The 15,469-nt window shown below is 33.1% G+C and overlaps 1 protein-coding gene and 1 pseudogene across 3 annotated transcripts; both read left to right on the top strand.

Annotated features, from left to right (window-relative positions):
• The first annotated feature begins 2,248 nt into the window (after window positions 1-2,248).
• Window positions 2,249-9,013, top strand: LOC111281023 (pumilio homolog 23-like; annotated as a pseudogene). The gene is made up of 11 exons (XR_016334908.1): window positions 2,249-2,352; window positions 2,625-2,871; window positions 2,957-3,320; window positions 3,535-3,837; window positions 4,416-4,583; window positions 5,299-5,442; window positions 5,736-5,852; window positions 6,129-6,314; window positions 6,655-6,801; window positions 7,093-7,269; window positions 7,564-9,013. The product of XR_016334908.1 is annotated as a pumilio homolog 23-like (transcript).
• Window positions 9,014-9,825: 812 nt separating this feature from the next.
• Window positions 9,826-13,950, top strand: LOC111280488 (ubiquitin-conjugating enzyme E2 34-like). Of its 2 annotated transcripts, XM_022867941.2 has the most exons (10): window positions 9,826-10,026; window positions 10,676-10,822; window positions 11,334-11,388; window positions 12,097-12,135; window positions 12,259-12,322; window positions 12,417-12,478; window positions 12,573-12,612; window positions 12,775-12,802; window positions 12,924-13,015; window positions 13,406-13,950. In XM_022867941.2, exons 2-10 carry the CDS (start codon window positions 10,766-10,768, stop codon window positions 13,680-13,682), a joined length of 714 nt encoding a protein of 237 aa, XP_022723676.1. In that variant the 5' UTR covers window positions 9,826-10,026; window positions 10,676-10,765; the 3' UTR covers window positions 13,683-13,950. The 2 variants fall into 2 exon arrangements, with proteins under 2 accessions (XP_022723676.1, XP_089613165.1); XM_089757039.1 differs by lacking the exon at window positions 9,826-10,026 and having other exon boundaries at window positions 10,741-10,817.
• The last annotated feature ends 1,519 nt before the right edge of the window (window positions 13,951-15,469 follow it).

Raw genomic sequence — 15,469 nt, 5'->3', positions numbered from 1 at the left:
TATTGCATAAATCCAAACTGTATACGAATATAGTACAATAGTACCTTCTTACACGATCTAGGAAGAAGAAAAAGAAAACGAAAAATCTTTCGCAGTAGCTGGTGAACCAACCTCGGTTTCATCATTTTGAACAAGTAATGCTGTGACAAATCTAGCTGTATAAATAAAATATATTAATACTAAACTCTTTCCTTATCCCACGTTACAATTTTCCTTATATTAAAAATTTTTTCTTGTTAATTTATAAGTCAAATTAATTTAAATTACATAAATCATACCAATGCAACTTATATCAACAAAGTATAATTTAGTAAAAGAGAGTCAAATTAACTTGGTAAGAGCCTCATCAAATAAATAATACCAATGATTGCTAGACTATAAGCTCGTCAAGTAAAGATTTTATTTAATTTACACCCATTTTCCAAGATCAAAAATTTTCGTACAAGTTATGACTAACCTAATAAAATGCCACTAAAAAAAGACACAGATTTGATCTGTCAAGGAAGCTTTAGCATCATCAGCAGCATAGCAAACAAAATAGAGAAAATGCATGAAAAGGTCAACCAAAATATTTTTTTTCTAGTGTTACCTCTAATTGGCTAGCATGCAATGTCTCTCTCTCTCTCTCTCTCTCTCTCTCTCTCTCTATATATATATATATATATGTATAGGTCATGTTTAATATATATGATTATGATATGATTAAATTAAATAATATTATCTTATTTTATATTTGATGTGTGTAATGATTAAGATAAAAAAAATTATTTATTGATCAAAATTATTTTTTTTAAAAATTTATACAATTTAAATTATTGATGTAATTTTTAAGGATATAATAAGACATATAAGTTGAATCTTATGGATTAAAAATAATCTTCTATTTTTCCAAATGATAGAATTATACCATTGGAATAAAATATCTAATCTTTTATCTTTCAACTAAAATTGTGTGCCAATTGTAACCATGTACATTATATATATATATATATATGTATATACTAGGTATCTTTAAATTTTACTTTAATTTAATTACTTTCCCATCTTAAAAACATATTGTTTTACATGCGACAGAATTTTATTTTTGAAACATTCATATAAAAGTCGAATCCAGTAAAGAAAGGAAACTATTTCCCTTAGCTACTAGACTAATATTTTGTAAATTGAGGATGTATTTGGTATATGAAATTATAATAGGATAGAATAAAATAATATTATAATTAGCATTAAATTAAATAATGTTATACTATTTTATATTTAATTTATGCAAAGATTAAGACACGATAATTTATATATTGATCAAAATTATTTTTTTTTAAAGTTTATATAATTTAAATTATTGATACAATTTTTAAGAGTATAACAAAATATATAAATTTAATTTTATAGATTAAAAATAATCTTTTTCATTTTTAGAGGATTGAATTATCTTATAGTAGGAAGATGATTAATTTTTTTTATAATTCAATCTCTTTTTTGGGAAACAAACTCAATATAATATAGGATGATTATTATTTTATTCTATCAATAATTATATATATTAAACATGACTTAAATTCCGTACAAATGGAGCATGTGAATTCTCATTATTTTGTTAGATCCACTAAACAATTTATTCTCATCAAACTATATAATTTTATTAGCGTTGGATGGCACTAATTTCTGAAGATTGACAATTTCCTTCTGTGTTTTTTTATTGAAAAAGATTGCTCATCCGAGGGTGATGTTTTCTAAGCCCTTCTCACTTGGACGGATTCCCATGTGCTTCATAGACTCCCTTCTATGTGCTACATGTAAAACATCGTTACGCATAGCCGCCGGTGATTTTGCCAACATTTTTTTTCAGTCTTTTATCTATGTTTTGATTTTGCTTTTACGATACCAACATTTTAATTTTACAAGCGAATGTTAATTTGAAATATATAAACATCGATTAGAATAAAGTTTATGTCGAGGGATCTTTGTCTTCAGATTTGTGGGCATCAATTCCTTTTGAGAAATGGTGGTTCAAAGAGGAAAAAGAAAAAAGAAAAAAAGAAAGAAGAAAAAGAATCCATCTGCCTACCTCGGCGAAACGGGCTTAGAGTAATTGCCCATGTAATCCCGTTAAGTTATTGATGGGCCTAATTTTGATATTATGAATCTCTGGTTCCATTGGGCCAAAAAGAGAGACCCAAACAAAGAATGTAAGAAACAGTGCCGTTTTAGTTTACAATTTAAAAAGTTTTGGTGCCCTTCCCGTAATGGCGATGCAAAGCCAAACTTGGATAACGGTTCAGCCTCTCTCTCTCTCATAAGCGCGGTTTTCTTACAGATATTAGGTCTCAGTCCAGACAGCTCCTCCGCCTTACTGTAAGTCGGCTTAAACTAAACAAACTTTGAATCTAATTTGATTAAATTATTTGTTTTTATTCTGTTATTAGTATATTTAAAACCATTTAGTTTAGAAAAAAAATTCTAATTTGAGTTGAACAATATTTGCTTGTTGATTTTTGTTTCTTTCATTTTTCTCATATTTTATAAGAAGGGAAATAAGAATAAATTTTTAGTTGTTAAAACTTAAAACTATTGATTCTGTTGAAAACTTCTTAATACTGTCCGTCTTTTTTTTTTCTTTGCATTAGTAAAACATTGAGGCAAGTATAGTTTCTATTGGGGACCCAAAAAGGAAGTTAATTTTAAGAGGATAAAACTATATAAGAGGATTCATAAGCAAAAGAAAATGGGGAAGAAGGCCGGGAAAGGAAATGGTGGTGTTGATGGGGATGGTTATAACAAAAATGTATTGAGGCAGGCGAGCGATGGGACCGGGAAATTTTAAAAATCTTTCAAGCATCACAAGAATTCGGATTCACAAACATCGGTTATCAGGTATCATTACTTTGTTGATACAAGTTGGAAAAACAATTTTTAAGTTGTGTTATGAATGTGTTAACAGATTTGATAACCCTTCTAGGAAACAGGTTGAACCTGAAACAGCAAAATACTTTTCGGAGATTGCAAGTCTTTTTGAAAGTCAAGGGGTGGATGTGGGGGAACAAGCCGTTATATGTGGTAATGCTCTTGAAGAAGCTAGGGGGAAGGAATTCGAATTAGCTATGGTTTCTATCATAAGCCATACTCTTCAGACTCTACTTGACAGCTGTGATGTGGACAATCTTTGCAGTTTCCTTCGAGGCTGTTCAAATGTCTTTCCTGCTATTGCAATGGACAGATCTGGTTCTCATGTAGCTGAGACAGCTCTTAAGTCATTAGCCAGGCATGTTCAGGATACAGAGGCCTACAACACAATTGAAGAAACTCTGAGAATGATGTGCGAGGTATCAAGTATTTGATTTTTTCTCAAATGGCAAATGAAAACTAACTCTGTCACATCTTATTGTTATGGGACTTCAGGAGGCCTTTTCTCACTGACATGCCCTTGTTTTTAGTGTAATTAGCAAGTGTTTCTAAATATTACGAGAGAATATTTTTGGAGGAAAACTAAGACTAACTTTTGCTACTTGCCCTGAATCTTTCTTTGATCCTTTTCAGGTGATTGTAGTCAATCCTGATGATTTAATGCATAATTGCTATGGATCTCACGTTCTTCGAAGCCTTCTTTGTCTTTGTAAAGGAGTACCACTGGACTCCTCAGAGTTTCATGGAGCAAAGGCATCAAAAACTCTAACAAAGCGGTTAAATTTCAAATTATCTCCATTGGATGGGAATGATTCCCAGCACCTTCATCAAGGATTTCCAAATTTATTAAAATTCCTTGTATCAGGGATGGTAAACTCTACAAGAGAAGACATTAAGACCCTACAAGTTGATCAGTATAGCAGTTTGGTTCAGCAGGCATGTCTTCGTTTGATCCTGCTATTTTATCTTATTATCATTTGTCAACATTATATCATGTCAGACATGCAAAAGCAATCTGTATGCATGGATTCTGCTGCCTTATGGCTTTTGGCATTCTTGACTGGTAGAGTCAGATAAGGATTAAGATATTCAACTATTTAGGACCATGCAACAGTATGTTAAGTTGTCAAAGATGATAACTAATCCCCAGACACCTTCCATGTTCTTGAAATTGACTCAACTGAGTTAAGTAGTTTATTGAAACTTCATTATTTGGAATCTACATCATACAGAATTCTCATTTTTTAAGTAGTTTCTATATTAGCATGTCAAGTTCTTATCATTGTGTTTGTTGACTCTAACAAAAACTCTCTGTCTCGTATGCCTTTAATTTATTTTTTTACGGGGAGGGGGAGTGTGTCGATTTAGGGGAGGGATGGATGGGTATTTATTGCCTTTTCTTGAGTTTTCAAGTTCTTAAGTTTGTCCTTGCGGGTTTTTTCTCGTTTTTGAAATGAGGCATTAATGCAATGTGCCAATCTAACACTGAACTTTTTGCACTTCTCACTTGGCAGACAGCTTTGAAGTTATTAGCAGGGGATGATCAAGAATTACTGCTAATAATTCCACTTCTTCTTGGCTGCAACAAGCAAAATTTGGTGGAAGGAGAGTTCATTGACATGACAATTGCTGGTGAAGCTTTAGAATCAATGAAAGAAGCTGCATTTAGCCATTTAATGGAAGTAAGCAACTTATTAATAGGAATATAGTTATTTATGTATTTTATCTTTTTACATGATTATAAGGTTTTTTTTTTTTTTTTTTTTTTCTGTTTCAAATACCTTGTTCATTTCTCTGTATGCATTAAGTGTTACTGCATTTGGAATTGAATCAATGTTATACAAAAGCAATACGGATGGCATCTATGTGATTATCTTCTCAAGGATATGAACCCAAATAACAATGGTATCTTAAATAGATTGCTTAGATAGCTTTAAAGAAATAAACTTAAAATTTTGCACCTAATTTCCTTAATGGCCTAGTAATTAATTACTCTCGAAAGGATATGTCTTCTCTTGAAAATTGCCATGTTACAGGGTTAGCTCTACTAGTTGTAACCCATCTGGACACTGTTATGGAGGAGTTAACTTTTCCTTTTCTTATATTTGAATTCCCTTAATTAGGGACAAAAGTGGGTTTGCAGTGAAGTGAAATGTTTTCCACATTTCCTCTAATAATTTCACCATAAGATTAGACAATGCTGTTGCCACTGCATTGTCTATACTCTAAACATTCTTGTGCTTTTGCACAACTGGATAAAAGACAATCCGTTAAATAATAGTTAATTTGTCCAGATCATCATTTCCCCTATATGCAGCAGTTAAATCATCTACTATTTGCTTCTGCTCTTCTTTTTTGTGAACTCTACAGTGTTGCTTCCTTTTCTGCAAACTGCAGGTAATTCTGGAGGTCGCACCTGAAAGCCTGTATAATGAGATGTTCACAAAGCTTTTCAAGAATTCATTTTTTGAGCTTTCATCCCATCATTGTGGAAACTTTGTCATTCAAGCTTTAATTTCTCATGCAAGAACAAAAGATCAAGTATGTATTCCAGCATTCTACTATAGATAGAAGCTTTTACTTCATTAGATTCTTTACAAGATTCTAAGCTCATGCAAATCTCCTGAAATGATTGGATATACTGCAATGGATACTAGTGTTCCATTGGTAAAATTACATTATCGTCTTATCTATATTTATTTGCTCCTTATTGTTTTATTATCTTTGGCTGCTATCTAAATCTTCAGACTATGAAAGCTATTTTTGGTGCTGGATATCCCGCAAAGCTCTACTGTTCTCAGATTTGCAAAAACTTTCTGCATTTTGTCTATTAGGAGTTGATCTGGGAAGAGGTTGGATTCAAATTTGGGTATCTTCTTGGAATGGGGAGGTCAGGAGTTATTGCCTGTCTCATTGCTGCATGTCAAAGGCTTCAAACTCATGAATATAAGGTTTAGTAATTCAATACAATTCCTTTACTACTTGCTATTTAGTCAGTCTGAAAGAGCTTGGCAATTATATTATAATGAAACTTCTCTTTGATGTACACCCATACCTTGTGTTAACCATCAGTGAATTTTCATTCTTTTTTTCAGTATTGTCAGGCACTGGCTGCCACTGTTGCTTCAAAAAATGAGACTTCAAATTACGTTATAGTGAAACTTCTCATTGATGTACATCCATATCTTGTCCTGACCATCAGTGAATTTTTGTTCTTTCTTTTTCAGTGTTGTCAGGCACTTGCTGCCGCTGTTGGTTCAAAAAATAAGACTTCAAAGTTTATTGTCCCTCGAATACTGTTTCTTGACAGTTACTTCAGCCATGAAGACAAGTCTAGTTGGAACTGGGCAGGTGGAGTTAAGATGCAAGTCATGGGTTCTTTAATTCTGCGGGCTATTTTTAAATTCTGAAGTGTATGTTGCCTTTCTTGAATACGTTATGTCATTTTATTTTGTCCAATTAGATTATTGGCTTTGTATATATTGTGCATTATCATTAAATTGTCAGCCACTTTTGCTTGCATAAACTAAACCTACTTCAATGTCTCTGTGTACATGTGCACTCACATTGAACTTCTCATTATCAGTAGCATTTTCAATTATGAGCCTCAAGCTTCTGATTAAGATGTGTATATAGAAATAGTTCTCATCATCACATTGAATTCGGTATGATGTTGGCTTGACTACTTCAAACAAAAGTGTGAATCGTTAGCTTTCTAACTTTAGTATGCAATAACTTGCTTTTTGGTTACAGGAGTGGATACAGCCATACCTTTTGAGTATTACATCCATGGCAGCTGAGCATGTCCTCGAGACAGCTAAAGATGCTGGAGGAGCACGTGTTATTGACGCATTTCTTGCTTCATGCTTCCATGAAACAGAAGCGCAGATTAGTTGTGAAGTATGTTGAGCTGCTCCTTTGGCAGTTATATTTTTTCCAGGAAGTTATTGTCAGTGCTTGGCTGATTGGGTCCATTGATAAAATGTGATACCAATGGAACTTGTCTGCACAATGGGCTTTGTTTTCTGATGATAACTTTTTGGTCTGGTCTTTTTCTATATGGAATAATACCTGCTACTCTTCTTTCCTGAGATTCGATATTGAGCTGTTATTTTGATGCATTGTAAAATTTTTATGATTCCATTGCTGTTATATTGACTTCATATTGTCTGTTTGCTGTTAATCATGAAGGGTACGTGGACATTTTGGGGAGCTTGCGATGCACCCATCTGGTTCATTTACTGTTGAAAGGTGCTTCAATGCTGGTAGCCTGTCAATAAGGGAAGCCATAGCATCTGAATTGTTAGCTGTACGAACTGAACTCTCCAAGACCTAACAAGCCCCTCACCTCCTTAGGAAATTAGATGTCGATAGGTAAGTAAATTGCAGTGTGCTGGTTTGGGCGATTATTTGTTGTGTTGCGTCATAGCCTGAAATGCAATGCCTGTCAAGTTTGATAGGAAAAATAAACTAAAATTCACTTGCTTGTTTCCTGTTTTAATTTGTTTACTTAGCAGTCATGATATTAGAGGTTAGATTCGTCTGTTTCACATAGTAGTTGCTCACATAGTAAAATGTTATCTCATCTATGCTACATTCTTGAAGAAATGTAGCTGTTGATGTTTTGTTTTTATCATATGTTTTCTCACCTTTGTTTTATCATGACCGATATGCTACCAAACCTGATCAGTGGATATCAAAACAAGCATCAAAACAATCAGCTTACAATGAATTCTATGTTGCATTTGGCTCTGGTGAGTCACCAACAAAGAACAAATTCCTTTGTGATGCTTCTATGGACATATCAGAGCCCGAAGAATTGAACACAAGGAAAGAGATTGACAGTTCTCTCAATTCCATTTCCATGGTTGATGATACCTCGGCGGAGGAAAAAAAGAAAAGGAAGAAGAGAAAAAGAGATGTGGGGTCTGAAGATGGACTTGGCTCTAAGAAGGTGATGAAAAATGCAGTGAAAAATTTTCTCTCTTCTGGTGACATTGATAAGAAACAACACGGAGTTTCAAAGCATACACTGAAAATTTGAAATTGCGGATACTCTCAATTTTGCTAACATTTTATGATAGGTAACTGAAGCTGCATCATTTTACATCCTACAACTAGAGAAAGTTATTTTGTATGTATTTACACCGTTGCATTCTCGAAGTTGAGATAAATTTTGGTTGTGTCCAAACATTCTAGCTAGGCTAGAAAATATAAGCCTTCCTGGAAAAGTTGGAAATTCATTTTTTGTATCCAATATTATACCAAAATTTTGCGGTTTAGTAATAGATATGGTAAGAATATGGTAGCAAAGCTACTAATGCATTATGTGATTCAATACATGTTGCTCTTAAGCTATTACTCTACGTTAGTAGACAGTCTAACAAAAAGTTCTTTAAATAGAAAAAAAAAATTAATGTTTTAGAGATCTTAGTATCTGCTGTCTTCTACTTCTTTCTCCTTGTAATGGAGGGCTGGATCTGGTGCAAAAAACATTGTATCTAAATCAACTATAGGAAATCTGAGATTGGCAGAAAGACATGAACTGTTGATGTGATTGTGAATTCGAGAATTTACTTGTTCTGTATAGGATTTGAAGTGCTTGGAGGCATTCTCTGAAAGCTCGAATCGACCTGCTTCTGAGGATTTTTCTTGTCAGCTTGCAAATCTCCAAGAGCTTGGGAAGATGAACCCTTGCTTGACACTGGTGAAGACTGAGGCTGTGGTGGAATTGGACAAGCTTCAGCTTGACCTTTATTAACCCAAGTAGATAGAACTACCGAAAGTAGAACAGTAAGAACTGTTAGTGCTAGAGTGTGTGCCTTCATGATTGTGCTAATTGTTAAGAATTTTTGTTACTTATGAGTGAAAATGATTGAGACAGGATTGTTTGATCTTCGGCTCCGTACCAAACTCGCTACTTATAAAAACCCTGATTTGGAATCTGCTCCCAAAGTGAGATCTTGTGCTCTACTTTGACTGTTTCATGTTGCAACGCTGACCTGCTGATTTGGTAAACAGTGGTTTATATTCAGAGGAGTCATGTGATTAGGCACATGATTTTTAGTAATTTTTCTTGGGGAGCTAAAAGTGGTTGGTTTTATATTGTTAATGTTGGATCTCTATAGTTATTCCTGAATGTTGAATTTTGTATTGGACCCTAACCTGGCCAGGCAGTTGTTCTGCCTTGCTCAATAAGTTGAGCAGGCTGCTAGGCTGTTGCCAATCACGTTACATGAAATGTTTTAAATGAAATTTGTGAAATTTTTTATTAAAATAATTAAATTAAAATTAAAAATTAAAAGATTTTGTTACATAGTATGTAAGTTTTAAAAAAAATTTAATAAATTTTGATACGTATTTTTAGATAAATATTTTTAATAAAAATATTCATAAAATTTATTATTAAATAAATATTAATTAAATTTAAATTATAAATAAATTTTTTAATAATTTTTTTATAAATTATTAATTTTTACATTAAATTTTATCATCTATAATTTGTATTTTTTATTCAAATTTTTATTAAATTATTTAAAAAAAATTACAAACTTTACTTAAAAAAATTTATATAAATTTTCTCGGATGCCCACAGCCCACCTATCCCAAAGACACTTTGAATTTCATGACAAAAAATGGCGAAAACAATGGCATAGGGGTTAGAAATAAAATTCTATTGGATCTTACAATATCCTTTTAGAAATAAGTTCCCATTTTTTAGATTAAAAAGAAGGAATGCGTTTGTCAAATTCAATTTTTTATAATCATAAATCTTCCTCGGGAAAACTAAAAAGGAGGATTCTACATTGCCAAAATTGCCATTGATTATTTCCACACAATCACAAAACAAAAAGGCTGATAATGTCTTTTTGCAAAAGAATGTCGGTCAATCTAGGAGCCCCGTCGAGAGGAAATTTGAGAAAGAACGGGGCAGTTGAAGTAGTTGTACGCTACAGTACTAGCATATAACGCAAAGCCAATCTCGAGAGTCAAAATAACCTTCCTCTCTCTCTTTCTCTCTCCGTTAGATTTTACTCTCTCTCGTCTTTCCTTTCCTTATTCTAATAATTCTAATTCCAGCTTCTATTCTCCTTTGTGTCAAGAAATAACCGCCTCGATCCCCAGGTAATTCTCTCTTTTTTTAAGGAAAAAATAATTTCTTGCTAATTTCCCCTTTTTTTTTCGATTTTGGAATCGTTTACTTGAACTTTGTTTGTTGAATTTCTGTATTGTAAACGCGATCTCCTTTTTCTTTGATTTTTTTTTCGTTTTGTGGGGTTTAAATTGGTAGATCCTTGTTTGGGCTTTTACTTTAAATTTAGTTTAATTGGTCATCAAACTTCATCATTCAATCAATTTCAGTTTAATTAGATTTTCCGATTTCTATGTTAATTAATTGGTAATGATTTAGGGTAAAATTATCAGGAATTGAAAATTAGTACCCTAAGGTAAATTTATGTTCAATTTAAATTCTGTTATAATCTTTATTTTATTATTAATCACCTGTTAATTAATGTAATTTAAGAAAAACATATGTATATTGCTTTTGCTGAGTTATTCTCATGATTCTTCATTCCGAGCTCGTCGAATTCATTTTGGAGTTTTAAGGTCTTGATTTCTCAATAATTTCACTAGATCGTCATTCTTTTAATTAACTGATTTGCCTGCTAACTGTGCATCTTTCGCCAGAAGATTTTGTCTGATCTTTGTGGAATTGATTGTATGGTCTTCTATTTGAGTAATTGTCTTCTTATTTTACTCTATTTTGTGTCAGTGAATAATTGTAAGTTAAAGGTTGAAGGAACAAAACCGCGGCTAGGGGTTTTATATTTTTGTGGCTGAGACAGCTTTTAGGTTTTGAGGAATGGCAGAGAAATCTTGTGTTAAGCGCCTTCAGAAAGAATATAGAGCGCTTTGTAAGGTGTTGTTTTCTCCCTGTATTTCCTGCAATTCATTTTATTGTTACTCATGCTTTTTATACTAATTGTTGAAACCTGGAAATGCTTAGCTGTTGTAGAAAGCTTGTTATATTATCTAGTTAACCTTTAATTAATTTTTTGGTCTTTATGTGTCTGTGGGTTATAAACTCTTTTTTCTATACAAGGAAAATTTTATGCCTCTGGTACCCCGTGTATGAAGCTTGTTACTGCAGAGCTTGTATCAATAGCTAATGGATTGAGAATGTTGTGTTGTATGATATGGTAGTCTATTGTCTGTTTTATTGGTTTGTTAAACAGCAATTAAGCATTATGTATTTATGTTTAACTTCCAGTGACAAGGAAAAACAGTTGGATATCTTTTCACTCCCTCCACAAATAAATTGGATATTATTAGAAAATGTATTGGTTCTAGAATAACAAATTTTTGTTATTGTTGTAACTTAATCATAGTTTCTTCTCAGATAATTTAACAGTTATTCTATGAATTTGTAGGAACCAGTTTCTCATGTTGTTGCTCGTCCATCCCCAAATGACATCCTTGAGTGGCGTAAGCTTATTAAATCTTTTTTATCTCCTTTCTTTAGATAAGGCTCTGTAATACTCACATAAAAGCATCTTCTATAATAACTAAGAAGTTGCCTACTATCCTAGACTTTATCCTTGTAAAAGCAGGAAAATAATTGTTTTCATGTTGTCCAATACCATTGGAGGGTGATACATCGAAGGTATTAACCTGACTGTTGGTCAGTTGTGTATTGGGGTGTCAATTGAGATGCAAGTGTATAAAACTTCCTGCTAGCTAAGTTGTGGACTGTAAATTTGGGATAGAGTGCGCAAAAAGCCCCTGACATTTGGCAGGATTCTTTAATAAGTGTACAATGAAGTAGAGTTCAATCTATGTTGTGTTCTAATCTTATCTAATTAAAACTTCTAGATATTGCCTTGAAGGAATTGCAGTCAATCTTAAATTTGTTAATTTTTTTCATTTTTTGCTGTTGCTAATAATGATGAGTTCTAATATTATAATGATCAGGACATGGCATTTTATTCTTTTACCCGTGCAATTGCGTGATAAAATTGGCTTGTTTCCTGGATATTAGTATTTGATGTGTAATCTAGGTTCTCTAATATTTTGGCACTAATATGAGGTTATGGCACTGTGTTGATTATGATTAAATAAATATTTGTCTGTCATAACACTCTATGTGTTAGGTTTTCTGGACATCTATTTAATTCTTCTGCTTTACCATTACAGATTATGTGCTGGAAGGGAGTGAGGGAACACCTTTTGCAGGTTGGCTAGTTTCCCCATGATAGCTTGAGGTTATTTTATCTAGTTCATTGTAGACTCTGCAAGAAGCTATCTGATATTGCAATCTGATTATTTTATTTTTTTCTTTTCAATTGGTTTCCTAAGGTGGGTATTACTATGGAAAAATCAAGTTCCCTCCAGAGTATCCCTACAAACCTCCTGGAATCACGTATGCACTTTCTTTCTGTTTTGCCCTTTTCAAAATTTACAATAGAAAACACACAGCTATTTCTAACATCAAACTGCATTTTTCTTCCATGTAGCATGATCACCCCCAATGGACGATTTATGACACAGAAGAAAATATGCTTGTCTATGAGTGATTGTAAGTATTTTGAAAGAATAATTTAGAGATTCGTGTTTTATTTATATATCTAATAACTGATTTTCATTTTAACCTCGGTCCTGTTCTTTTTCAGTTCATCCAGAAAGTTGGAACCCTATGTGGTCTGTATCAAGGTACGAGGATTTCAGTCTAATTGCAAGTTCTTTTGTTGCTGCAGCATCCTTTTTAACACATATACCTATCATAGGGTGCTTTTGACATGTGAAACAATTGCCAAAGTTTGTATTTGCTTTTGTAGCTGTTTGAACTAAATTTCTTTCTGTTTAATAATGCAGCATACTCACAGGGCTTCTCTCTTTCATGGTGAGACTTTGTGTCTTTCTTGTATCTTAATTCATTTATATTGCACTTTTGTTAAGTTGTGGGTACTTCTTGCTTGCATTGGGAATATGCCCTTATTTCAAACAGCTTTTTTCTTGTGCAGATGGATAACAGTCCTACTACAGGCAGTGTTAACACTACTGCTGCTGAGAAGCAACGCCTGGCAAAGATGTCCCTTGCTTTTAATTATAAGAAGTAAGTTTATTGCTTCACCTGCACTGGATTTGTTCTTTTCTTTCATTTTTTTGTTTTCGAGGATCTAGGGCTCTCCAAATTAGTTTCAACCATTTGCTACCACTATGATTATGATTTAGGTCATGTTAATTGTGGACACTTTGAAGCTAATTTATTAGGGTTGGCTGGATTCTGCATTGTTATTAGCTAACAGAGATAAACTTTGCACAGTTACACATGAGGTTAACAGTGTTAAGTTGCTTAAGTAGTTTGCTTCTAGCCAAACCTCCCCTTTTTTTTCCAATTTATCATTCAAACAGTGGTGTACAGTTGCTTTAGTTTTGTTTTCTAAACTATTTGTGGGCATTTCTTTCCAAATTGAGAATTACATCTGAGGTCTTTCTATGGCAGCCCAACATTCAGAAAATTGTTTCCAGAATATGTGGATAAGTACAACAAGCAGCAGCAACAGCCTGTTTCAGAGCATTTATCCCTTGAATCACCACAAGAAGAAAATTCAAAACCTGAGGCGCAAAAACTTGTTAATTCTTCTGGGAAAGATGTTAAAAAAGTAGATACCCTGATGGATAAAAGAAGAAATGGAAAACAGTCGTTCCCAACGTGGATGATGTTGTTGCTAGTTTCCATCTTTGGTATTGTAATGGCATTGCCGCTGCTTCAACTTTGATATCTGGGGCGCAACATGGAAAAGATCTGTAGTGGTTAGTGATTATACAGTCTCTAGTTGAAGGAATCTTGTTCTATGCTCCTTAGATTTGTCGTGTGCTAGAAGGAATGTATAGGGGGTTTGATTCCAAGGAGGGTCAGTTGAATCTTGACTGATGTTTCTCCTATGTTAAGTTCATGTTGGTAATTTTGCCGATTGACATTGAAACATTTCATGTTTGTAATGTTGGTCGTATTTTAGTTGGAGTCTGTTGGTCGCTTTGGTTTTATACTCTCTCTCTCTCTCTCTCTCTCTTACACACACACACACACACACACACACACATACATACCCAAGGCAAAGGTCATGGACTGCAGGAAATTGAGATTCATGAGCTGAAAATACAAAAGATTTTGGCTTAGCTATGACATTATGTAATTGCTCGCAGAAGGCCAACCAATGGACCAACTTTGCGAGAGAGGACGTGGTAAAGAACAATGAGCTTTTCTTAATGCTGATTTGAGCTTGCATTATATAAAAATTATGATGGTAGGATCAATCTCTACTCTCTGTATTTCTTTTATTTTATTTTCTTTTTGAACGGTTCGTTTGAAAAGATGTTGGGATTAGTTTTGGTGAAATTAAAAATAATGATGGAGTTTTGGTGAGATTAAAAATAATGATGGAGGTGAAATTAGTTATTGTGTTAATGAGATTAAAATCAATGATGAAATATGTGTTTGAATGCAAAAGCAGTGATTATCATAATGTAAATTATAATGAAAAAACTAAAATGATCATTAAATTTATTAAAATGAAAATTGTATGTTAATTTTTATTAAGTATTAATAATAAAATTTATTTATTTATTAGTTCCTAATATAATAATAAGTTTTATTTATTTATTAATTTATTTATTATATAACAAGAAAATATATTCATATATTAATTAACAAAATTATTTTACATTCTTAAAATAAAAAAATAAAAATGTGAAATTATAGAGATATTACTGTTTTTGCAATATAATCTTAAGGGTAAAATTGAAAAAAAAAATGCTGTGGCCTTTCTCCCACTGGAGCAAAACCCAGTAGGGAAGAAATGCAGGTAATCGTACTACGATAATGCCAGCCAAATGGATGTTCGGTGGCTTTTTGAGATTTTTTACACATTTCCCCATTACAATCGCAGCCAACTTAAGCTTCAGTTAAATCCAAACGCACCCTAAGTCCTAAACAACCCTTTGGCCGTTGCAGAGTAACACTAATGAATTAAATATAAAAATATATATATATATATATTTACCGAATTAATCCTTACTACACTCATTAATGTCGATATTGGTTATCCTGTTTTTACTCATAACATGGGCATGGGCAATGTTTTTCTTGTCAAAAAGCTAAAAAAGCATAAGATCCGGTCTTAGGTTTCGGTGCACTTATCCCTAGCCATAACTTGGACGCTCAAGTTCCTGCCTGTCTGGTTGGGCATTTCCCTTTCCCTTCGAAACATGGAAAAGAAGATGACCTTTGAGTTCCCCCAAAAAATACGCCGCAAATTATGCATGAAGTATCCCTTTTGTTCCTCTTCCTGTTATAATAATAGGAACTGTTTTTTTCCACATCGTTATTATACTGTCTTTTTACTTCGGGTAACAAATAATTGGCCACAACTAAGCTCCATTTTCTTTCAACAAATCATGGCATCGGATTTTTTCTCCTGACTCTCGATGTACAGATTACATGTTCTCTTTTCCACATACAAAGACTTGCTCCTCATTGTCGCTTGCTTCTTTGCATGGTTTAGTA

Source organism: Durio zibethinus, chromosome 28, assembly GCF_047325235.1.
Source record: "Durio zibethinus cultivar Kanyao isolate XHJ-2024 chromosome 28, ASM4732523v1, whole genome shotgun sequence".
Taxonomy (NCBI): Eukaryota; Viridiplantae; Streptophyta; class Magnoliopsida; order Malvales; family Malvaceae; genus Durio; species Durio zibethinus.
The sequence above is the reverse complement of the archived record's forward strand: the minus strand, read 5'-3'. Positions and strand labels throughout refer to the sequence as shown.

Coding starts and splice junctions, on each gene's coding strand:
- LOC111280488 (XM_022867941.2), top strand. CDS start 10,766: ATGGCAGAGAAATCTTGTGTTAAGCGCCTTCAGAAAGAATATAGAGCG. Junction 12,613..12,774: donor CCTATGTGGTCTGTATCAAG/GTACGAGGATTT, acceptor TTAATAATGCAG/CATACTCACAGGGCTTCTCT. Junction 13,016..13,405: donor CTTGCTTTTAATTATAAGAA/GTAAGTTTATTG, acceptor TTTCTATGGCAG/CCCAACATTCAGAAAATTGT.